The 26,371-nt window shown below is 30.3% G+C and overlaps 2 protein-coding genes across 2 annotated transcripts in view; both read right to left on the bottom strand.

Annotated features, from left to right (window-relative positions):
* Positions 1–6,371, bottom strand: part of LOC139515413 (zonadhesin-like) — a 35,815-nt gene extending 29,444 nt beyond the window's left edge. Inside the window, exons 1-4 of the mRNA XM_071304984.1 lie at positions 6,288–6,371; positions 4,136–4,411; positions 3,552–3,596; positions 1,025–1,272 (exon numbers count right to left, since the gene is read on the bottom strand). Coding sequence (XP_071161085.1) covers positions 1,025–1,272; positions 3,552–3,596; positions 4,136–4,379 — 537 coding nt within the window. The 5' untranslated portion in view covers positions 4,380–4,411; positions 6,288–6,371. The remainder of the gene's footprint in view (positions 1–1,024; positions 1,273–3,551; positions 3,597–4,135; positions 4,412–6,287) is intronic.
* Positions 6,274–26,371, bottom strand: part of LOC139515412 (uncharacterized) — a 71,147-nt gene continuing 51,049 nt past the window's right edge. The window contains exons 26-34 of the mRNA XM_071304983.1: positions 20,334–20,750; positions 17,733–17,777; positions 16,247–16,471; positions 15,889–15,897; positions 14,346–14,396; positions 13,568–13,603; positions 11,469–11,693; positions 9,266–9,274; positions 6,274–6,323 (exon numbers count right to left, since the gene is read on the bottom strand). Of these exons, the coding sequence (XP_071161084.1) occupies positions 6,274–6,323; positions 9,266–9,274; positions 11,469–11,693; positions 13,568–13,603; positions 14,346–14,396; positions 15,889–15,897; positions 16,247–16,471; positions 17,733–17,777; positions 20,334–20,750 (1,067 nt within the window). The remainder of the gene's footprint in view (positions 6,324–9,265; positions 9,275–11,468; positions 11,694–13,567; positions 13,604–14,345; positions 14,397–15,888; positions 15,898–16,246; positions 16,472–17,732; positions 17,778–20,333; positions 20,751–26,371) is intronic.

Raw genomic sequence — 26,371 nt, 5'->3', positions numbered from 1 at the left:
GGTATTATAAATATCACCAAGAAATTCTCTCTCTTTCTTAATGATGTTTGTAATAGGGAGCACAGCCACATACGATGCATAACATCATCAGTTAAAACTTTGGAAATTTAAAACATATAACACAATGTATTATCAACGTTAATATTGAAACTTTTAAAATTCAATTATTGCACTCCTGCCAACATAAGTATTGAATAGAACTTTCGCTTTTGATTGGTTACTGGTTTTATGCACGGTTTCCTTTGATCCCTTCGTCTATACAATTTATCTTAGAAACGCCATTAAAGTTTAGCCTGAGTGTACTCTTAAACCCTGATTTACATATCATTTATAAAGATTTTTTATTTTGGAAAGGACTCCTTTAAAGGCATCGTGAGATTAACATTTTCTTTATTCATGTTTTGACACAAGTTTGAATATCCTACATGAGTTTTGGTGAATGAAACTACGTGCAGTCATGCATATTAAATTTAATAAAGACAAAACAATTTAATGTTAAGACGCATCAAAATAGTTTTCTTCAAATCAGAGTTCCGGATTTCTATGAATTTATATAATGTAATTATCACTGTGTAAAATAAGTTGCTATTTGATGTAACAATGAAAACTGTTTAGGGGGTAAAATACTTTGACTTTTTTTAAGAGTTATCACTTGATTTAGTAGTTGATAAATGACTACAAAAGTAGCAATATTTAGCAATTGACGCAGAAAAAAAATAAGCTCAAGTACTTCGCTTGTGTATTATTGACTTGAAAAAGTAGTTCACTTGTGTATTATTGACTTGCAAGTCAATAAATAATTCACTTAACCAGATAAGTTGTGTATGTTCTAGGCCTGTACTGCTTTTAAAGGATAGTTAAACAATGGTGACCGATTTAGTTACTGATTCGATATACAAAAATATAATTTTTATACAATAGGATGGAATCTAGACTAAACTACTAAACTACAAACGAAATCTTCTACATTTAGGTAAAAAAATATACCAAAGCCAAAAGAAGTTATAAATTAATAAATACCAACCATGAATACACCATCTTTCATGATTCTAATTTTTTCACCACAGATTGTAACATCCGCCATTTTTGTGTAGGAAACCGAGGTTTTTGTTCCTCTTCGTTCATTTTTGACTTCAACGTTCCATTTACACTTTTCGTATGGAAATTCCTCCGTGGACCTAGAAAACGTGTATTTACATATACCTTGGATATCCGATTTGATTTTAATGAAATCGTAATAATGGACATCACCAGATCCAGTACATCGACAACCTGCAATAGAATTATGAATCACAATACAAATTCTAGCATACCGTGTAGTTGATATTATCTGACATACAATCTAATCTTATATGTTGTGTCGTGTGTACTATTGTTTTTCTGTTTGTCTTTTTTATTTTTAGCCATGGCGTTGTCAGTTTGTTTTAGATTTATGAGTTTGACTGTCCCTTTGGTATCTTTCGTCCCTCTTTTATCAAAGTCCCAATTAATTGAAAGACACACACAGCTAACAAGACAAGACAACTACAGGTGAGTCTTAAGGAAATGACAGATGTTTTGTTCAAATTAAAGTTGACAAGCTCGAAATCGTTCTAAATTTCTGAATCAAAACTGAATTTATTAAGGCTATAATGTAACAACAGATACGGGCATAACGAGCAAGCCAGAATACAAAGACCCTAAGATAAGACTAAAGGACTAACAGCGTAAAAAAAGGACAATCAATACAATTAGGGAACAAAATGGTAAAACAACAAACATACCGATCTCCATGGGAATATCAAAATAGAAAGTCCTTTCTAAAATGACAAAACCAAAAGCGCAAACACATCAAACGAACGGAAAGCAACGGTCATATTCTCGACTTGGAACAGGCATATCGCATCTTCTGTCGATAATAATAGTACAGTTATTTGTATGAAAGTGGAACAACTCTATCTTGAAAATGTAAGATATTGATGTTATATCAGATATATTTCAGGTACTTATTCCTCTGTAAAACATCTGACAGTGTCAATGATATCATAAAAAAAAGGTAGTTGTTGTTGAAAATCTCACAATTGGTGTATTCAGCTCATTATTTAGTACTTGAGTTATGTGATATATCTTCAGTTATCGTCGCTAACTATAGAAATCATTTAGGAACATTCTCATTCCAAGCTGAACAAAGACGGACTTTGCTTTGCTTTTATATCCTGTTGTAACAAATAAAAAGCTCTTCATATATTTAGGTGTTATATGTCAATTTGGTAGGTATGAGCGTTTCTGATGAGGGATAAAGGGATGAAAAGGGAATCGGACAAACAGAATATATTAAAAAAAAATATGCATAAGTTTATATATGAGCATAAGAAAAGGAAAAAAAATACCAAACTCTGAAGAAAATTCAAAACAAAAAATATATAGCCAAATTTCAAAGTCATGACAAATTTTTTCATTATTGTTTATTTTTTTTTATGTTAAACATTTTATTTACTTGTAACAATATGATAGAGAATATCTAGGATAATAACATTATAAGTTATATCATTCTGTATGTATCTTTCAACAATCGTAAGTACCCAAGTTCACCTTGAAGCAGACGATAACGAATTTATCTCCATTCTTTATCCAAAACGGTAACATTTCCTTTTTTAATTATTTATTTAAAGTTTTATATAATTTTAGAAATTAGTCATATCTTAAATGTGTGTAGGGTGTAGGGATTGAAAATAAAGTCAGTATAGTTTTATTGCTATATCTCGGCTCACTTTTTTTTCTTCTAATATATATATATCAGGTTTGATAAGTGTTTAAACATATTTATATCTGTTCTCGTACTATGCACACCAACATTATTTATTCTCTATATTTATAATGTACACCTTGCAACAAAATTATTTTAATTTATCTGTAAACTTTATTCTCTTTGGCGGTATTTTGTTTAAGGTAACCCCATTATAGTTGACTGCTTACATGTTTTAAGATCTCACAGCAGCATTCTACTGTTGCCTTTATTAGTTCAGCCCTTATTTTTAATGATTTTTGTATTTCCAATGTGTCATAGATCAAATTTGTTTTCGTTAAGTGTAATTTTTAATTAGTACTTGTGTAAATATGTCTTTGTTTGAGTAAGTCATTTCAATTGACATTTAATAGTGTGTCTTTCTATGTTGGAACCAGTCCCATTGGTATTTATATCACTTTTTTTTTTATATTAATTTAATGCTGAAGTAGAGAAACCAGAACAAATCGAGTTTGGCTCAATGTCGTGATAATTACGTTGACGTTAGAATAACGTTAACATGAGTCAGTTGCATATTTAGGTCAGTAACGGGATAGCCAAGTTATGGCTTTACTATGATTAAAGATCATTTTATAGAAAATATCGTTAGTGGATTACATATTTGAATGCACCTTATATGGATAAAGCATATGAAGTCCTATATAGTCTCTAGGGTAGAAGGTAGCAATATCCGGGTATTTGAAGACGGGTCATTCGCTAATTGAAATAAAAAACAAATTAATCCAGGCATATTTTTTTATAATTTCTAGCAATTTATATTTCATACCTGAACCACTTAATCTTCTCTTTCGATCTTTCCCGTTCTCTCCAACTAAAATATATCAATGCTTACAAAATCATGACTACGAAAAAATCGGTTTTAAAAAGAATAGGAAAATAATCATTTATTGGGAGCTCAGTTGGCAGAATGTCATTTATCTAAAATAGTTAAACAATGGATGCTGTGTTATTTGTATATTTTTTATCTTAATTAAAAAAGTGTCAAACACATCACCTAAGTTCAATAAATAAACTTCCACAAGGAAGAAAACGGTTGCCTCTGTGGAGTGTTTACAATAAAGTACCAAACATATCATTTACAGGAATGAAACCATTACCATTTCCAATGTGTAAATTCAATCATATTTTTCCAAAGAAAGGAAAGTTCTTTAAAGAGGGATTAACAAAATACAGAACTTCCAAAAAAAATTGAAAAGGGAAAAGACCATTACATCTGACAAAACCAAATGCTTAAGAAAGATTTAAAAGACAGACTTATAGATAGTCATATTATCAAAATACATTAGTATAAATACATTATTTTAATATATTTCTGTAATAATATCTACAAGACCTTAAAAAAATACTTACCACATGTATATTTGACCGCAAGATACTTAGATGTATTTGGACATGGATCACCAAAAAATGCTTTGTTTGCTTGTAGTCTACATCGTTTCTTCCCATCACACTTCTTCTGGACAATTGCCTCGGCATCTTCTTTGGAACAACCTGTTGTTTGAGCACTTCCGTCATTGCATGTATCTTTGTCAGCTCTACCATAAAATGAACTCAAGATTTTAATACGTCTTCTGCCTCTACACCTCAAAATCATCCTCTTGTTATAACAGGCAATTTTACTTTTTTCTGAAAAAAAATTGTTTGATTTTAACATAAAAGTTTTTAATAAACGTTGCCTTCCTAATATAATTACGTTAATAATAAAAGGCCTATTATCGTAGTGAAAAGTAATTAAGCATAATTTAACCAAAAACCATACAATGACTCTTATTTGCATCAACCTAACCGATATGATTGAATTAAACATTTTGTGAAACATATACATCTTCCCGGATAGGTTTTTAAACCTTGGAAATCAGATATCGACGAAACCGATGTTGGAACCATACTAAAATGAAAACTAAAAATCCACAAACACAAATTCAAGCATGTACATCCCTACGTATGCAAAGTTTACTTTAAAGGCAGCAAACGAGGTTTGACAAATGTATAATTTAATCCCTCTGGGGTTCGTGATGTTTATTTTTTAGTTTTCTATGTTGTGTCACATGTACTATTGTTTGTCTGATTGTCCTTTTCATTTTTAGCCATGGCATTGTCAGTTTATTTTCGATTTATGAGTTTGATTGTTCCTCTGGTATCTTTTGTCCCTCTTTTCTGATGAATAGCACCGTGCTTCCACTGTATTCCACAAGAAACCTTTATTTATGAATTTCAAACATCGGTATACTACTGCTGCCCTTATTTATTTGAAGTAAAGTCACACAGCACTTTTTTGATGGATAGAAGTGCATCAAAAAGTGTCTTAAAAATCAAATCACAAAAATACCGATAGTGAAAGTCCTAAATTAAATTAAAAAATCAAAATCTCAAACACATCAAACGAAACAATAACAACTGTCATATTCCTGGCTCGGTTCATGCTTTTCTTATGTAGAAAATGGTGGATTAAACCAGTCACTTTAGTGATGCTCAAGACCAACAAACTTGAAAATTCAAAGCTCATTAAAAGGACGAATACTAATGTAAAGCAGTCAACATTGTGTTATAATCTTAATCACTATAAAAACAAACAAATATTTAAGTAAATACACTAAAAGACATAAAGACAAAGCAGTTTCATATTTGGAAAGCAAGGTCAAACGTGTTGGTTATATCATGAAGCCAGATAAGATATCAACAGCTATTGTTTGAATACTGTCGTCCAAGAAAAAGATAAACAACTACTGAGAGGTTCCATGACGTATCGGCGTTAGTTTACGATATCATTCTTATATTCAATATTTCTCGAGTACTGGCATGAAAATAAGGACATTTAAACTATAATACTGAAGAAAATAACTGAAAATAATTCTAAGTAGTTAAGTAATGTATCTCCGTCCTACATAGCTTTGATTCCGTGTTCGATTTTCATTTTTTAGTTTTTGGTTTTACTAACCTTTCAACGTTTGTATAAGGTTTGATAATCAAAATATGTTGACCTCCTAATTCACTGAGACACTTTAATTTTCAAAAGCTGGTCAGTTAAACTGGTACAAAAAATATTTTAGTTTAATGCGCAAATATGTGATATCATCATTGCATTAAGTTCAATGTATATCCACGAAAAATTAAAATTAAAAGTCATATTCGACCGCCTTTGTAACTGTGTATGCATTCAAAATATTCGTATATGCAATTGATATACTGAGTTCTTTGGTATTTAGTCTAACAAGTATTTAATGAAGGCTAGTGTTTATGTAAAGAACTGAGAAGAAGTTCGACAGTGATATTTTACATGCAAAAATAGCACGAACGCAGCAAATTGAAGCAACATGTTGACATTTGTAATTCACCCGTGTTAAGTCATATTTGCATTATCGTCTTAAGATACATCTGATAACTTGCGTGCAACATATTGAGAGAAAAGATAGATATTAAAACATACATTAAGTATGTGAAAGTCCTTTTGATGGAGCATTTCTTAACTTAACAAAGGTTTATAAAGTCTATGTAAGAATACCTCTATTTTTTCTTGTTTTTTCATCTTTCTTTTTACCTGAAACAAACAATAAACATAAGCTTCATCGTTAAAGTTTGTTGTAGGCTATACTAATCTAAAGATCAATTTGCAAAATGTACCAGATATTTATAATTAAAAATCAAACGTTGATGAGATCTTGCTAGGTTTTCCTGCTAGTTTCAATGTATTTTCAAAGAGGGCCAATATTGCAAATTGTTTTTTTTTGTCAGTTTTCAGTTTGACAAAAACTAATTTATTGTGAATTATGGTCTTTTTATAATAAAAACTTAAATCTGTTTATCTTATAATGATATATGTTTGTTGAAAATAAATTAGTCAACAACTGTTGTGCCAAATGTAGTTAAATTTTCTTTAGCAGCAATTTGATACAAATTTCAATTGACTTTCAATCATTAAAACATCGATAGTAAATGTGGTATACGAAACATAACTCATCTCGATTTCAGTTTGAGAAATCATTTTGTCGAAAAGCAATGTACTCGATAAATATGATAATGCTGATACTGATCAAGGTCGTTTACTGAGTCTAGAACATAAAAGTTTGAAACATAAATAAGTGAAAGCAAACAAACAGAGTAATTTAAATAAATTTTAAATAATTCAATAAATCTGAAAAAAATAATTAAACGCACATCTCGATCAACCTTAACAAACAAATGTTAAAAACTGTTATATGCATGGCTTGGTACAGGAATTTTCTGAAGAAATTGATGTGTTCTTGCTGGTGGTTTTTGCAAGTTTAATTATTTATAACTCCGTTATATTGATAAAAGATAAAAACAGAACTTCATTTTAAGTATAACAACCTTAATCCTGACGGCTATTTTATAAGAAGCCCAATTGACATTTGCAACGACGTGACCTCTAACTGTCACCTTTTTGAAAAAGGATTTCTAAGTTACGTAATAACATTTGGTCAGTGTGAAAACATATTTTGTTTAGAAAAGTTTGGTCATGGATTAATACAAATTTCAATCTACAACGAGCTATTTGATAAAACAGATCAAATTTTGACTATTTTTATACAGCCAACAAAATCCATATATATATATATATTCAGTTGTACATCAGTTGTACATAGAGATTAATACATGACCTTTTCCATATCAGCCTGGGTATCATCCCGAGACCCCCATATCAGCCCGAGACGGAGTCGAGGTGCTAATATGGGTCAAGGGATGATACCCAGGCTGATATGGAAAAGGCCATGTATTAATCGCTTTATCATATACTTCCGACAATAGTTTTATGTAAGGCAAATAAACAAATGCAATAACTAAAACAGTCAAAAACTTTATAAAGAAGTTAAATTATGAATCAAATATACCAGTGGCGGATCCAGCAATTTTCATAAGTGGTGGCCCACTGACTGCCTAAGAGGGGGCCCGCTCCAGTCGCGCTTTAGTGATTCCCTATATAAGTAACCAATTTTTCCCCGAAAAGGGGGGGACGGGCCCTTGCCCCCCTAAATCCCTCTCTGTATACTATAATTGTCCAACAACAGCATCACTACCTTCATATATATTTATGGTAACATTTCCTATAGAGGCATTTTGAAACATTGAAAATTTGAAAGAGTTTTATGATTATTATTACTCCATGTTTGTTGTACTATAAAATGATTCATAATTGTCAATGGCATTTGTTAACAAGTACTAAACTATCCCTACAAAAGTTCCCGTAAATTTTGAGGTCGTCATAAAAAATATCTGACGTCACAATGGAAAAGTAAATTACCGATACCGGAAACACCGGAAGTAACTTGCACGAGAGGCACTATTATGGGTTTTGTGCACGAGATGCACCTGATATGGGTTATCAGCCCGGGTGGGAAATTATGGCTTGTGTACTTCCGCTCATTACACATATGCAAAAGCTATCATATCAATGCTAAGTATATGATAAATATATATATATATGTTTAGACGAGTTGTATATATATATATATATCTATATATACAACTCGTCTAAACATCAACCCAACAATGTTAGATCTGTAAATTTGCTTTCGCAAATTTTTGGTTCTTCCCTCGCCGGGATTCGAACCCATGCTATTGTGATATCGTGACACCAAATCGCCTGCACTGCAGCCGTCTCGCTAGACCACACGACCACCTGGGCTCTAATTATAAGCTCCTAATTATATATAGCAAGGATCTGAAAACAAACATGCTGTATAATTGTCAATGAGACAAATTTCTATAAATACGTATACAGTAACAGGCAATGGTAAAGTCTTTAACAGTTAACATCATATATCAATATAACGAGCACCTTTAAGATTTCTTGTCACTGAAAGCCAGAACGCAACTCACCTACAGGGAGCTATAGTTCTACATCTGTATTGAATGAAATTTGATTGGCGAATCCTTATATGGTCACTATTAAGCTAGCTGCTTTAGGAGTACGTAACGTAGTAAACATTTAAAACAAGGTTAAAACTATATGGAAGCAACAATTATGTTGCGGGGCCATACAAATGTGTGCAGTTGAACAATGACTGACTGAATCTTAATAAGAAGGTCATAATGAAAACATTCCTACAAGAAAGAAATCTTCACTTGTTGTAAAGGACCAGTTACCTTTCGTATAGAGTCATCAATTATATTTTTGTACTTGAAATTTCTTTTAACTTACTATGAAACAGACAAAGTAACATACATATCTCTGTTTATAAAGATATTCCTGTCATAAAGCAAGGTACATCTTTCAACGAAGTTAAGATAAATATGGCTTTATGTAACAGAAATTATAATTAAACTGACAAACGTGATTTAATCAATAAAACTTCAGGATATAAGACTGCTGTCAGACAAACAAGTACATAATGGTTAAAATCAAAAGGAACGAAAACTTTATACTTTTAGAATGACTTATTAATTACAATTGATAAAATTTTGATAACTGTTTCCATCAAATATCTTAGAAGGTTAAATAGGTTGAAAGAAAAAGCTTACCTTTACAACCTACAAACAAAAAATAATAAGTCACATTAAAACTTGTAGTATAGTATTGTAAACATTATATTGCAAAATTACGCTTTTATAGATTTCAACTTAATCTTTTCTCAAACAAGACAATACAAGAACATATGCCGGAATGTCCGCTTTCTTATTGTTAACATACAAATATAACCTTCGAAAATGTATTCTCTAAGTCGTTATTATATTCAAAACGTATATTTATATTAATCTGTCTTTCTATAAACTATTAGAAAGTGCATTGATTAAAACGTGCATGTGGAAACAGTGTATTGTTCATATTAAGTTAGTGAGCTTGGTTTAATATACACACACAGCATTAAGAAGAATAACGTTTCTAAAAAATAAAGACGAAATTTAAACAAACAAGAAAGAAGATGTGGTATGATTGATATGATTGCCAACACTACAAAAGTCTACAAATCTGAAAAGATCAGTTTTTGTCTTAATTTGCATGAACTTTTACTTGACATTCTCCAAAAGTATGACTTGTGTCTTAATTTTTCTTGACAAATTCTTATTTATATCAAATTTGTATGAAATTTACTTGACATATTCTCGACATTCTGAATATGGTCTTAAAATTTCTTGACATATTCTTGACATTTGAATACTGTCTTGAAATTTCTAGACATGTTCTCGACATTCTTAAATTTTCTCAGTATGGCTCGACATATTCTAAATATTTTGAATTGTGTCTTAAATTTACTTGACAGTTCTAAGTTTTACAAATCATGACAAATATTCATGATGTAACTTTAATCTTTATTTCTCTTTATATAATATACAGTTGTTTCAAGTTACACTTCAAAAGTAAAAGTTGGGCATGTAAAATAATTGTAAATTTGGGTATATAAATATCTTTACAAATGCATATATGGCTATGAAATCTAATGTATGAAATAATTTAAATGTGGGTGTGTTGATAGAAAACAATTTAAAATTGGGTTTTTAAATAATTACAAATTTTGATTCCTAAATCTTATAAATTAAATGATTAAAACCAATCATACTGTAGACATATTTCAATCTACATTCATAATATTCAATGTTTATATGGTAAATAATTATTGTACCAAAATGTGGCTTATATAAATAGCAAATTATGATGATATACAAATCATTCATTTTAAACAGAAGAAAAATTTGTGTAAATTAAATGTCATCTGTTGGAATATATATTAAGTATTACACATGGACAGGATGTTCCCCATAAAAATAAGGTATTCCACACCCCAGAGTACACGAAATGTATACTTTTGAGATAGTGTCAAGACATATTTAAGACTGTCAAGAATGTGTCGAGACATATTCAGACATTATTTAGAATGTCACAAATATGTCAAGACACATTCAGACATTATTAAGAATGTCAAGAATATGTCACGACAGATCGAGACATTATTAAGAATGTCAAGAATATGTCAAGACAGATCGAGACATTATTAAGAATGTCAAGAATATGTCAAGACAGATCGAGACAAATTTAAGACAGTCAAGAATTGGTCAAGACTAATCCAGACTCTTATCAGATGATACAGGATGTGTCGAGAAATTTTAAGACAATGTTCATACTGTCAAGACACTTGTCAAGAAAAATCAAGAACCTTATTAGACAAATTAATACAATGTCAAGAATTAAAAAAAAATATTCTGACAAATTAAGAATGTCGAGTAAAAATTAATGCAAATTCAGACAAAAACTGGTCTTTTAAGACTTTTTGACTTTTGTAGTGCAATGAGACAACTTTTCACAAGAGACCAAATGGCACAGAAATTAACAAATATAGGTCACCGTACGACCTTCAACAATGAGCAAAGCCCATACCGCGCATAGACAGATATAAAAGGCCTCGAAACGATGAAATGTGTAACAATTCAAACGAGAACAATATTACAACAACTGCTAATTCTTCATCATATAATGCATACGTTAATTCACCAAGTTAGATAGTCTTAAATATATATTCCTTGCAAATTTAAAAAAAATGACAATCTGACATTTGGATTTTTGTTTGAGAATGGAAATAGAGAATGTTTCAAAGAGACAATAACCTGACCAAAGAGCAGACAATAGCCGAAGGTCACCAATGGGTCTTCAATGCAGCGAGAAACTCCTGCAAATATTGGCGTGCTTCATACATACATACATTTACGCATTCTTATAACTAATACTTACCTTTAATACGATATGTGACTTTAAATTTTCCAGAACATTTATTTCTTACTAAAACGTCATTCTTCAATCTTCTTAATCTGTATTCTTTCTTTGCACATGAACCTTCCAAAAGCTCAACTTTTACAACTCTCTTAAGATCTGATGCTAGAACTTTACAAGATTTCCACTTTCTCGTTTCAGTTGTACATTTAACTGTTATGTCTTTTTCACAAGGATGAAGAGGAGCTGTAAATTAATGTGACTTCAGTTTACTGGTGGTCATATTTTGTTAATTGAATTAAACAGATAAAACTAAAAGGCCTATACAAAATCTAAGGGAATAACATTAACTCTGAAGGGAGAGAGAACATGTGCTTCTACATAATATATACGAACAAGATATAATGCAAAGAGCATTTCAAAGGACAAAGAGTTTTAGATTAAGGTCCTTGTTCAGTCTACCATTTTATATGAACAAGTATTTCTCACAAACAAAGGCATAAGTGGGCAAACATTTGTGATTTTAATCCTGAATACAGAATAATTCACAAAATAAGAATCTTAACAATGACGACAATATATTTAACTTATTTTATTATTGTTTGAGTGATTTGTGATCAGGGTTATAACATATTTTAGACTGAAAATAATTACAAGATACATTTGTAGTATTACATATATGTGTTTAAACAAACCAGAAGGTACTTCATTATAAAAAAAAACCTTGAATTTGAGTATTAATAGCGAACAACGGAAAATCTTACTTTATTACAAAAGCATTAAAAAAGCTGTATGACTTATTTTTATACAATATTTTCATTAAAACAATGCATTATCAAATCGTTTTAGTTTTCTAATACAGTATTCGCGGGTGTAAAAATTCGCAATTTTCATTGATTAAGGCATACGAACTATTTTGGCGGTAATTATTTTTGGGGATTCAAAAATAACTATAATGGTAGCTATCCCATTTGTTTCTATTAGTGTGTTGAATGATATAGCTAAAGGATTAGTACTCTAATAAACACATTTATATATATATATAATAAAAACGCTGCATATTCAAAATCATTCCTCGATATTCTTAATCTGTATTCTTTATTTTTACATGAGCCTTCCAAAAGCTCAATATCTGCAACGCTCTTAAGATCTGATGCTTCAACTTTACAAGATTTCCACTTTCTCGTTTCAGCTGTACAGTCAACTGTTACGTATTTTGTACAAGCTGCAGGACTAGCTGTAAATTAGGGTGACATTAGTTTACTGATGTTTAAATTTCGTTAATTTTTAAAATTAAAAGGCTTCTGGAATAACACGTATTTTGAAAGGAGAGATAACGTGTTTTTCTACATAACATATATGAAAAAGATAGAATGCAAAAGATCCTTCCAAAGGACATCTAGTCTTAAATTGAGATAATTGTCGAACATTTCATATGCACAAGTGTTTATTTAATTGAATTAGTAAACACCAAAGCAATTGATCAGCAAACATTTGTGGTTTTATATCATAACACATATCAAAAATTAAAACCTGGCCTGTGACACAGAGTACACATATAAATGCATCATAATAATTCTTGATTAATAAACAAATTTGATTATTATTGTTTGAGTGGTTTGTGACAAAAGCGGCATAACATATCAAAGGCTTAAAATGATTTTATATTACATTTCTAATATTACAAATGTGTGTTATACGAATTAAAATAAACTTTCAGCTACTTAAATTTGTAGCGGATGACGGAAAATCCAAACTTTTTGCAAAAGCATTAACAAAGTTGTTTGGTTTTTGCCAAGGTATTGACAAAGCTTATCGGATGTTTTTCATTAAAACAATGCATTACCAATGCGTTTTTGTTTCGTTTGATAAAGAAGACTTTCCCCTCCCCCCCCCAAAAAAAACACAATAAAAAAAACCTATTTTCTCAACTATATAAATATCAGAGAGTTAGATGAAAGGGATTTTTTTTTTAAATAACTATAATGGTAGCTATCCCATTTGTTTCTATTAGTGTGTTGAATGATATAGCTAAAGGATTAGTACTCTAATAAACACATTTATATATATATATAAAAAAAACCGCTGCATATTCAGAATGTAAAGAAATATATACATACGTGGTTTCATTATATCTGCTATTACATTATCAATTCCTGTAAAAGTTGGTAAAGTTATATAACAGTAAGTAACAATTATAACGAAACAAAAATGAAGTTAACCCTCAACACTAATACAGTATTCGCAGGTGTAAAATTTATCTATTTTCATTCATTAAGGTATGCGAAATATTTTGGCGGTAATTATTTTGGCGGATTCAAAACTTTCATCATTACATTTGCATGTACACTTTAAAATTGGCGAAATGACCTCGCGAAAATAACCATGTGTACGGTATACAAAAGAATTTTACCTTTTACAAAAAAATATAAGTTAAATAAGAATCAAGAAGCTCGAGCTCTTTGACATGAACAGAACACTATTATTTATAATTAACATATTTGAACAGCTCTTTTTGCATATTGTATGGACGCATCTATTATATATAAAGGTTGTAATTATCAGATTTTTATATCGCATATGGTAGTAATCCCATATTTTGTATTAAAGTGTTGAATGCTTTTTAAAGTATTATATTGAACCATGTATCTGGCCTTTGTTAATCTTGTATTATTTTAATTTTAGTTTCTTGTGTTCAATTTGGAGTTTAGTATGGCGATCATTATCACTGAACTAGTATATATTTGTTTAGGGGCCAACTGAAGGACGCCTCCGGGTGCATGAATTTCTCGCTACATTGAAGACCTGTTGGTGACCTTCTGCTGTTGTTTTTTTTATGAAGTCGGGTTGTCTCTTTGACACATTCCCCATTTGCATTCTCAATTTTATTTTCTATACCTGGTCTAAATCCTGATACAATAGGTTCAGGTACAGGCTTTGTTGAGGTTTCTGTAAAAGTTAAAAATTTAAAGAACAGTATGTAAAATGTATAACATGACAAAAATAGGTTTTCCTAACGTTATTGATCACTACTACTCACAACAATTGATGGTTACCATCAGACAAAAAAGCTAGTTTTTATCATAGAAGATGACTATCAATAAGAATCATTAAGAAGGTGTAAACTTTATCTAACAGCACAATATTTAAATAAATATCTCAGTTTTAATAGGGATTTCTATCATTCTATTTATTTCGACAAATATTCCTAAAAACATTAATTCTTTGCGGAAATGTTGATCAATTACTCCAATGTAAATGGTGGGTTTAACCTGGATTTATTGTTAGCCATACCTCCCGCTTATATTGCAATCTTACAAAATATTGCTAAACTGAATACGTAACAGGAATAAAGTACAAACATAAGCAAAAACAGTCAGTACAACAAAACTCATAAATAAATAATAGAATAATACCTCACAACATTTTAAAAGATGTTTTTAAGACAAAATGTTCATATATTAAAATAAATTTCAATCTACAATCCATATATATTTTAAGAACTGGATGCTCTTTATTAAATATGGGACGTATTTGAAAAGAGACATACGGTAAAATTGCTAATGAGACAACTATTCGCCAACAGTAGCAAGTAATGTTAAGGCCATGAAATAGTGCACAAAAATCAACCAATTTTGTGGTCTTGAACATTTTCGATATTTCTCGTATAGTAAATGAAGTATAATTTCTACTAATGAAACATGCAGTGAATAAATTTCTTACAACTGCGTTTTGAGAAAGCTTAATGGCGAATCCCAAAAGCAAAAAGTGTATGATAGCTAGTATAGGAGTACGAAACAAAGTAATGATTTTAACGAAATGGCGAACAGTTGCAAAAATGAATGGCTTAGCCTAGATAAGAAGGTCACAAAAAAGACAAATCACCAAAGGATAGGAATGTTAACTTTACAACTATTTAAGGACAAAATATTGTTGGTATTAGATTATAAATACTATCTGCAGTTGCAATTTCTTTTAAATACTATGAAACTGTCAAAGTAATATAAATTTTTCTGTTTTTATAGATACTTCTTTTGGCCTTTTAAACTTTATTGGATTCGAGCGTCACTGATGAGTCTTTTGTAGACGAAACGCGCGTCTGGGTTATATACAAAATTTAGTCCTGGTATCTATGATGAGTTTATTTATCTGACATATAGCGACTACATCTTCTAACTAAGTAAAGTTGGGCTTATTGTAACAGACCATATCCCTTATTTGAAAAATGTGTTTCAAGCAATATAACTTCATGTCATTTGGTGTAAAACTCCAATCAAACAAACACGTACAAATATCTTAAAATCCCCAAAAATTAATGCTGATACTGGTAAAATGCAGGACTTTTTAAACCAATTGAAAACACGTTGATAACTATTCCCTTCTTTGTAAGATATCTTATTAGTTTCTGTCAAAATAAAAAGGTGCAAAAGTTATAGCTTACCTCCACAGTCTGCAAACAAAAATGATGAGACACTTTTAAACTGATAAAACACATAAAAATAATATGTTGACTGATAAGACACATGCTAACTAATAACTACAAGTTAACTGATAAGACACATGTTAAATGAAAAGACACATGTTAACTGATAAGACACGTTTTAACTGATAAGACACTGTTAACTGATAAGACATATGAACAAAATCATAACCAGTATCGTTTGATAACATCGATAATTAAGTTGAAAATCCTTAAATCTTAATAGGAGGTTGCTTGATTTGAAAAAAAAAACCCAATATCTTGACAATTGAACTTTTACTTAATAAGTGACTAGAACAATCTTATAACTAATATTTACCTTTAATACGATATGTGACTCTAAATTTTCCAGAACATCCATTTCTAACTATAAAATCATTCCTCGATATTCTTAATCTGTATTCTGTATTTCTACATGAGCCTTCCAAAAGCTCAATATCTACAACGCTCTTAAGATCTGATGCTTCAACTTTACAAGATTTCCATTTTATTGTTTCAGCTGTACAGTCAACTGTTACGTCTTTTATACAAGTTGCAGGACGAGCTGTAAATTAAGGTGACATTAGTTTACTGATGTTTAAATTTCGTTAATTTTTAAATTTAAAAGGCTTCTGGAATAACACGTATTCTGAAAGGAGAGATAACGTGTTTTTCTACATAACATATATAAACAAGATAGAATGCAAAGATCATTTAAAAGGACATCTAGTCTTAAATTGAGATAATTGTCGAACATTTCATATGCACAAGTGTTTTAGTTAATTGATTTAGGAAAAACCAAAGCAATTGATTAGCAAACATTTGTGGTTTTATATCAAAACACATATCAAAAATTAAAATCTGACCAGTGACACAGGGTACACATATAAATGCATCATAATGTTTCTTGATAAATAAACAAATTTTATTATTATTGTTTGAGTGATTTGTGACAAAAGCGGCATAACATATCCATGGCTAAAAATGATTTCAAATTATATTTCTAATATAACAAATGTGTGTTATATGAATAGAAACGATCGTCAAGTTTTTGTTTAAAGCTACTTATTTTTTTGCCGGAAAATCCAAACTTATTGCGAAAGCATTAACAAAGTTTTCTGGTTTTTGCCAAGGTATTGACAAAGCTTAATGTTTATTTTCAAAAAATGTTTTTCATTAAAATAATGCATTACCGACGATGTTTTGTTTGTTTGATAAAGAAGAATTCAACCCTAAAAAACAAAATAAAATAATACAGAAATCCGAATTTCGAGCTATTTGAAAAGTAAATAAAACTATTTTCCCAACTAGATAATTATAATAAACATATCTAAAAAGCAGTTTCCGCACAATGTATGAAAAATGAAAAAAAATATCGATTATTGATGTTTTAATGATCCGATTGTTATGTCTATATTTATAGATTATCGTTGATCATCTCAAAGAGATTCGTTTTCTCGCTTGAGCCGGTATGGGCGAAAGTGAGAAAAGCAATTGAATTGAGATGACAAATGATAATCTATTTATCGCTATTTTATCTATGACGAGGTTGGGTTTTTTACATGTTAATTTCATTTACAACGGCACGTGCTTCCTTGATTTCTAGCGATAATTTTGATTTTACTCAACTCCGCTGAGAATGAAATAATCAGACAGTAAGATTTAAGGGAAATTTTGTAAAAATAACGATATTGGTAGCTATTCCATTTTGCTTCTATTAGTATGTTGAATGATATTGATAAAGGATTAGTACTCTAGTAAACTCATTTATATATATATAAAAAAAAACCGCTGCAAATTCAGAATGTTAAGATATATATACATACGTGGTTTCTTTTCATTTGGTGATAACGCAGATCCTTGTGAAATTCCTGGAAAAGTTGGTAAAGTTATATAACAGTAGGTAAAAGTTAAAACGAAACAAAAATGAAGATAACCCTCAACACTATTGTGTTTTACTGCTTATAAAAATGAACACGAGAGAAAATAACTTTTTTTTATTTCTACATGAACCTCATAAAAGCTTGATATCTGTAACTTTCTTAAGATCTAATGCTTCATCTTTACAAGATTTCCCCTTTCGCGTTTCAGCTGTACATTCAACTGGCATGTCTTTTTTCACATGATGCCAGAAGAGCCGTAAAATGGCTCGACATTGATTTTGAGATATTCAAATATCGTTGAACGAACCAAACAGAGAAAAATCAAGGCCTCAGCAAAAAACCAGAGGGAATTGCATGAATTTCGAAACGCACAATATCAAAATAAGAATATAAATGTAAAGTCCAGCTTAAATTAGATAACATCTAAAATTGTAACGAATAAATGCGGCGCGGCATGATATTTGGAAAGCAATGTAAAACATGATCATTATTTCAGGAAGCCAGCGAAGGACAAATATTGGTTGAATACTAATGCTCAGGAGAAAAAAAAAGATGAAAACATCCTAGCAGATTTCATAAAGTATCGTCCTAATAACATTAACGGTACCAATTTTCCTGCACCAGATGCGCATTTCGACAATACATGTCTCTTCAGTGATGCTCGTTGCCAAAATATTTGAAATCCAAAGCCTGTATAAAAGATGAAGAGCTATAATCCAAAAGGTCCAAAAAGTATAGCCAAATCCGTGAAAGAAATCAAATCTTTGCGTGAGGCAGATTCATTCCTTAATTTATAATAATTTCTAACATTTTGTAACAACAAATTTTAATAACACAAAAAATCCGTATTTTCATGCCAGTACCGAAGTACTGGCTACTGGGCTGGTGATACCCTCGGGGACTAACAGTCCACCAGCAGAGGCATCGACCTTGTGGTAGTAATAACATTAACGGTACCAATTTTCCTGCACCAGATGCGCATTTCGACAATACATGTCTCTTTAGTGATGCTCTTGGCCAAAATATTTGAAATCCAAAGCTTATATAAAAGATTAAAAGATGAAGAGCTATAAGTTAGATTGTAAAAGTAAAAAAAAAATCGCATCGGCAATTAACTAATCAAATGACAAACCCGAAAGCTCAAACAAATTAAACAAATAGAAAAAAAAACTATCGTACTCCTGACTTGGCACAAATATGTTCTTAAGTAGAAAACTAAATTGAACATGGTGTGATAGCTAAATAAACCTCTCACTTGCATGACAGTTGCATGCAATTCCATTACATTGACAAAAAGTGTGAACAAAACAATCACACATGAATTCGCGGTCTATGTGGTATAGCCTTTGCTCATTGTTGAAAGCAGTACGATGACCTTTGGTTTTTAATTAATGTGCCATTTGGTCACTTGTAAAGAATTGCTTTATTGAAAATCATACTACATCTTCTTTTATAAAAAAATTTCAAAATGTCAAAAAATAGGAGTACAGCAGTCAACATTGTGTTATAATCTTAATCATTATCAAAAACAACAATTATGTCAACGTGGAAAAAAATGTCATAAAGTGAGAATGCAATATAATATTTAAAACCCTCATATAAATTCTGTAATGAACTTATGGATATTTCAAATACTATTCTGAAACAAAAACTAAAGTCATTCTTAATAAAGTAATGTATCTACGTATGGCATAGCTTTTATTTCTGACCGATTTTTAGATTTTTGGTTTTGTATGTGTTATCAATTTTTTTCTTTTTTACCTTCTTCTTTTTCATCTGTTTTGCCATTTTCACATGAAAAAGTGTTACGACAGGATAATTTGTTCATTAAAAGTTTTCTGTTTATCTTTAGCAAATAGCGCACTTAACTAACAGAAGCAATCTAATATATGATATAGGATAAACTGATAATGGATGATCTTTTCCCAAAGATCTCTTTGACGGTAGGTGCTTACATTGATGATACTTATCTATAATAAGGTACACCCTTTTAAGTTGCAAGTTTTTCGGTCTTCAACATGTCATCAACATTCTTTCAATCATTAGTTTTTAGAAAATTTAGGTGTTATATGGTCAGTCATGTATTTGCAGCATCAATTTTGATCCCTATTGTCGTGTATTGGTAATTAAAGAATATTACGAAAAAAGCTTCTTTACAAAAGATGTATATTTCATATTTTTATTTTGTAAAACAAATCTAGCAAGAGAAAATATTTAATATGTAAATAATTAGTTTTCATATAAAAACAAACATGTGAAATATAAAATCACGTAAAGGAGAGGGTGAGAAAACACTCATATATCTTTGCAAAATAGCGATTATTGAAGTTAATTTCATAAATGTGAGATTGCTACGCCTTGACGAAATGCCCTACTTCAAATGGAAGTAAAAAAGCCTGCGACAAACAAGTATCAGTATTGTAAGAGATGGAATATCAATAATCAAAGGACAGACGGATGAATGAGTTGATACTATTAATATACCTCTTCCCTAAAACAGTGGTCAATTTAATATTCTGTTTGTTATAATAACTTTCCTTTTACCTGCGCAAAAAAATATCCAATCTCCAGTCGAATCAGTTGATATTCCTATATCAATTATGTCAAGTGGCTCTGATTGGTCCTTTCCTGACATTATCTCTCTCCCGTTCCCATTTGTTAATTTAATGACTCCATTAGTCCAGCTAATTCCAAAAGCAATACTTCTTCTCTGATTCAACAGTCTACCTTTATGGGAGTCTAATTCTTTACCGTTAGAAACAATACTTGATTCATCAGATCCTATTATAATTTCATAATGAGGGTCATTCTTACTCTTAGATGTCATTAACAAAATGTGTGCAACTTTCCCACTCTTTACCCCAATTTTGAGGGATGCAGATTTCAGTGATTTGATGTTCAAATCTGATAAAAACCTGATGTTATTTTCTCCTTCTGTATTGACACGAATATCTTTGCAATCTGAAATGCAAACACCAATATGATTAAGTTAAAGTAATGATGAAATATTCCTGTTTTGCTCTAAGCACATGTATCAAGATAGCCACACCTGCCTTCTACTAGACCAATTTCGTTTTAACTCTGTCATAAAACACAGCTAAAATAATGTAAATGGATTATTCAGATAACAATTAAATTTTTCAACAATTGGTATTTTACCTGATTGTAAGAACAAAAACAGCATGTAATAAACAAAATTGAAACATTTTCTTGATGGTTGTTTTTGGATTTGATAGTGTTTCTTTTTTAAAGTTGTCGGGTTTAGTGTTGGTGTGGTTTGAGAAAATGTCAGGGCTTTATCACTACTCCTAACTCCTTTGTATTATTCAAAACGTTAAATCCAAATGAGAACACAATCGTGTACAAAACTATCTATAAAGAATGGCAAATGAGCTCAGAAACTAAACATTCGACCTTCAGTCTTTTATACAATAACTGTTAAAACTAATAGTCTAAAACCTCTGAAGATATATAACAGGAAAGTATTAAAAAGATGAATTCGATATCAGAATCACAACTAAATTATAACTTAATAAAAAATTTCTAGATGGCATGTATATATTTAGCTTTATATAAACCTTTAAATCAGGTGTAACTGTCGAAAAAATTGAAACATTACCAAATCAAAATTACTATGAATACTTCAAGTACTAACATTTTCGTTTTAAGAATGTATTGTATTTTATAATTTATAATTCATAATAATTACTAAAGACACATTTAATAATAGTGTAAGTGAAAACTACAACAACGAGTCCCTTGAACTTACATGTAATATAATGCAAATTTAAACTGAGTTTGTTTGAAGCTTGTGCATTGTGTTTAAAAATGTTTCAACCTCAAAATTGAATTTCCACTGTGACAGTTACACAGCTTTGTTTGATAAAAAAAATAGCAATTTGGTCAGAATTTTGATTGAGTTGCCATATGTTGATAGCAACACTTACAATCAAGTCATAGTAAAGCGTTTTCTTTTTCCCCCTTTCTAATTATCAAATAAGATCTATTTGTTGCAAATGTACGTCGCTAGGTAAACTCAATGTGTAGCAGCAAAATCTACGTTTCACGAATTGTTTTAATATACAACTAATCTTATTTGCTAATTGAAAATTAAGCTGAATAAAATAATTTAAGACAGCAGAGAAGATAATTCTGTTTAATTGGTTATTACTAACCGACTTAATTAAAGAGTGAGCTATTTAGACTGTAAATTTATGCTGTCTCAAGTCTGGTCAAAGGATCAAAGTGTCCTACTTAATTAAACAATAAATGCTTGAAATTAGATAACATGTTTTCATGTGCAGATAAATTTCACTTATGACCAATGCATGATTGAATTTCATCTTTCTCATTGGTCAATGATCTTGCGGGTCAGCACGAGTTCACGTGTAAGTGCATTGTGGTCACTTCCTTTTATCATCGGCATTTGATGTGTTAACTTGTGATTCTTATCAAACAATTTGTAAAAAATTATTTGTTTGTATGTTATGGATAATTTTGGACTGGAGTGATTTCATATTAGCAATTTCAGGTAAAATCGAACTATACTTTTAATTTTTAAGCTATTTATGCTAATTTTTTAACAAACGTACAGTTAATTTTTTACCATTCTTCCATTCGGATAGAACTCACGATTTTGATTTATGCAAAACACTTCGTATAGAACTCACGATTTTGATTTATGCAAAACACTTCGGATAAAAATTAAGATTTTGATTTATGCCAAAAAACTTTGGATAGAACTCACGATTTGAGTTATGCAAAACATTTCGGATGGAACTCACGATTTTGATTTATGCAAAGCACTGTATTTGCTTTTTCAATTACGTTTTATGTAAATAGCCTAATAGCTATAATTGTTAGTATTATAATTGATGCAAGTGAACCTTGTCTGCTTTATGTTAACGGTATAAAAAGAATAATTCTCTTGCCTTTATCTATCGCAACTCAATGCTTATTTATTACTAACCAATTTACCTGGCTTTGCCTTTTTGGGTAATGTAGACGAAATTTTAATTTTTGCAAAGAGCGTGGTTGCTTGTTCTAATGTCCTCTGTAAATTGTTTTCTCAGAGGTCGTGGTAGCTTGGTCTATGACCTCTGTATATTTACTTTTGCAAATATGGTAGTATTTAGTGGGTATTGTTTTATGCTTCGTCATGAAACTCATGTTAATTTTTTTTGTAGAGGTCGTAGTAGCTTGGTCTATGATCTCTGTATTCTTTTACGCTTCGTCGTGAAACTCATGCTACTTTTGCAGATGTCGTAGTAGCTTGGTCTATAATCTCTGTGTATTTGTTGTTGTAAATTTAGTATGTAGTGGGTTTTGTTTTATGCTTCGTCATGAAACGCATGCTAATTTTTTGCAGAGGTCTTAGTAGCTTGGTCTATAATCTCTGTATTGTTTTATGCTTCGGCATAAAACTCATTCTAAACTACTTTTAATTATTATTTCGTCAAGGTGATTGGTTTGGAATAAATTATTTTTGTAATCATTTCTTTTGCTACATACAAAATTGCCAGTATTTTGAGTCATGGAGCTACATTTACATGTTTGTCAGTTTGTAATACATGGTTTTAATGTATTATTTTAATTATGTTTACTAGTATAATTCATGAACATGATATAGTTTGGGTTGCGATGAACGTAATTGATAATTTTTATGCCAATACTTATGCACTGTAAGGTCGTTTGCTTTTACTATATACATGTACTAGATGTATTATTAAAACTAACATTGGGCAAGACATATATATATATATATATATATATATATATATATATATATATATATATATATATATATATATCATCGTGCAATTACCGAGGAAGGATATCTGTTATCCGAAATATCTAACATATTGTTCGTTTTATTGTGTTTTTGGTGATGTTGTACCCTTTTAGACTTATTATATATTATAATATTTTGTAGTGTACTGAATCGTTTTTATGATCCATCGCCCCGTAAGATTTATCGTTGACTATTTATTCAGTCATTTAATATATATATACTGATGATATTTCAAAATTCATACTCTTCATTTAATACATGATATATAAATATTTTTTTCTGTTTAATGGTTGATTATTAAAGCAGAGCAACTATGATGATTAAATTATCCCGTTTTATTCCTTAACATGCGTTATGTTTGGGGTCCTTAAGTAAGATCAAGTTTGTGTTTTAATGGGAATTTAATTTTATCTATTATTTCATATTCTTATTTCATGCTTTAACTATGGACAAAGAGCGTTAGTCTGGTATTCATCTACGAAAGAACTTTCCCCATTGAAGGAATTGAAGAAAATGTGCAATAGAGCGTGATATCAACAACTTACATATACTTTCATTTATCAGCAGTACGCCATAGTTCCGATAATACAAACATACGAATTTGATGGGTTGCTGTTTCACTGACATTAATGACACATACCTAATTTCGAGATTAAAATATTGATCCAGACGTGCGAGTCTTATAAGCATTGACTAACTAAAGCCTAATTTAACTGTTTTATAAATACAAATTTAAAAAAAACGACTTCGATCAGCACTGGACCCTAGTTACAACGAAAGCTCAAAGCACCGATTGTTATTACACCATCTCTTTAAAGTTGACTATGTCGTTAATTGTCTTTGATTCTCGATACTTAAATACAACACTTAGTTTTAGAAGAAGGAAAATAAAACAAACAAAGACTTCGGCTGCAGTTCATGGATGGAATTGTCCTATCCGTGATTCAAGGATTGAAGTATAATGCGTTTATTGAATTTTACAGCATAAAAGAATTAATTGAGTATCAGAACTTTATACTTCAGCTAATTCGGGTCAGTATTACCTGACAAAACATTTTATGATCGTTATTTCATTCAAAAACAACTGTCTTGTTTTGGGTCAGCATTGCCTGCCAAAACGTTTTATGATCTTTCTTTCATATAATAACAACTGTCTTGTTTTGGGTCAGCATTGCCTGCCAAAACGTTTTATGATCTTTGTTTCATATAATTACAACCGTAACTTTGTTTTGGGTCAACATTGCCTGCCAAAACATTTTATGATTTTTTTTTCATACCATTACAACTGTCTTGTTTTGGGTCAGCATTGCCTGCCAAAAAGTGTTTTGATCTTTATTTCATATAATTACAACTGTCTTATATTTTTTGGGGCAGCATTGCCTGCCAAAACGTTTTATGATCTTTATTTCATATAATTACAACTGTCTTGTTTTGGTTCAGCATTGCCTGCCAAAACGTTTTATTATCTTTATTTCATATAATCACAACTGTCTTGTTTTGGGTCAGCATTGCCTGCCAAAACGTTTTACGATCTTTATTTCATATAATTACAACTGTTTTGTTTTGGGTCAGCATTGCCTGCGTAAACGTTTTATGATCTTTATTTCATAGAATTACCACCGTAACTTTGTTTTGGGTCAGCATTGCCTGCCAAAACGATTTTTAATATTTATTTTATATAATTACAACTTTCTTTTGGGGTCAACAGTGCCTGCCTTAACATTTTTTTTCCCACCTAATTTCAACCGTTTCTTGTTTTGGTCAGTATATTGCCTTCAAAACGTTTGATCTTTATTTCATTTGGTATCTTTATTGCCTGTTCTCCTTCCGATGCTGTCTTTACATATTGTTCAGACTGTCAATGCGATCATTTGATAGGCTACATTCAAATTGTTTTTTAATTTTATGGCTCGGTTTTACTTTCTGTATGTATACATGAATTGTTTGTAAATCATGTTATGGTTTTAAATAATGCCTATCTAATTCAAATTTGTAATTATTCAAATTACATATATAAAAGGACTTGATGGTTTATCCCAATGTTGTACTAAATGCTATGGTCTTAATAGGTAAATCCATCACAAACCAAAGTTTTTGTGTTTAACTAACCTGGTTATTAATTTTCAAATTTTTCTTTTCTCTTTTGATAAAATATTTAAGGTAAATACATGGTATACCGCCATCTTGGATTGTACAATCACAGTAAAGAGTCGGTCTAGTTATTTGCCTAAATCTGCAAATTTGGAGACAGATTTGCAATTTAAAGGTTAGACTGTTTAATGATTTAAAGAAAACTTGGTTATTTTTTGTATAATTAAAAATATTTAAACAAAAATCATTTTTTTTGTTTTTAGAATCAATTTTTCAAATGGGCCATTTAAGGGAAGATAACTCTTTTAGTAAAAAATTTATACTGGACTGATAGGGAATGACACCATTTTTTCAATATTTTACAAAAACTATCTTTTCACAATTTATTTCAAAATTCTATCTCATAGAATTTTTTTTATGCACACAAATGTGTTTTTCCATGAACAATCTAACCAAATTTAGGCAATTTTCAACGACATATAGCTTGAAAAATGGCACGGTGACCCATACTTTTTATTATATTTCTGAAAAGAGCATAGTAAAATCTTCATTTTGGCTAAGTATAAGAAAATTCTGTCTCAAAACATATTTACTTATGATCTACCTTAAAGTATGTGTCAAAAGCTATCAATATTTACTCGGTTAAAACTTACATCTTTTAACTTTCGTCGCAACTAAAGTACAGAAAAAATTATATGAA

Source organism: Mytilus edulis, chromosome 3, assembly GCF_963676685.1.
Source record: "Mytilus edulis chromosome 3, xbMytEdul2.2, whole genome shotgun sequence".
NCBI classification, from domain to species: Eukaryota; Metazoa; Mollusca; class Bivalvia; order Mytilida; family Mytilidae; genus Mytilus; species Mytilus edulis.
The sequence above is the reverse complement of the archived record's forward strand: the minus strand, read 5'-3'. Positions and strand labels throughout refer to the sequence as shown.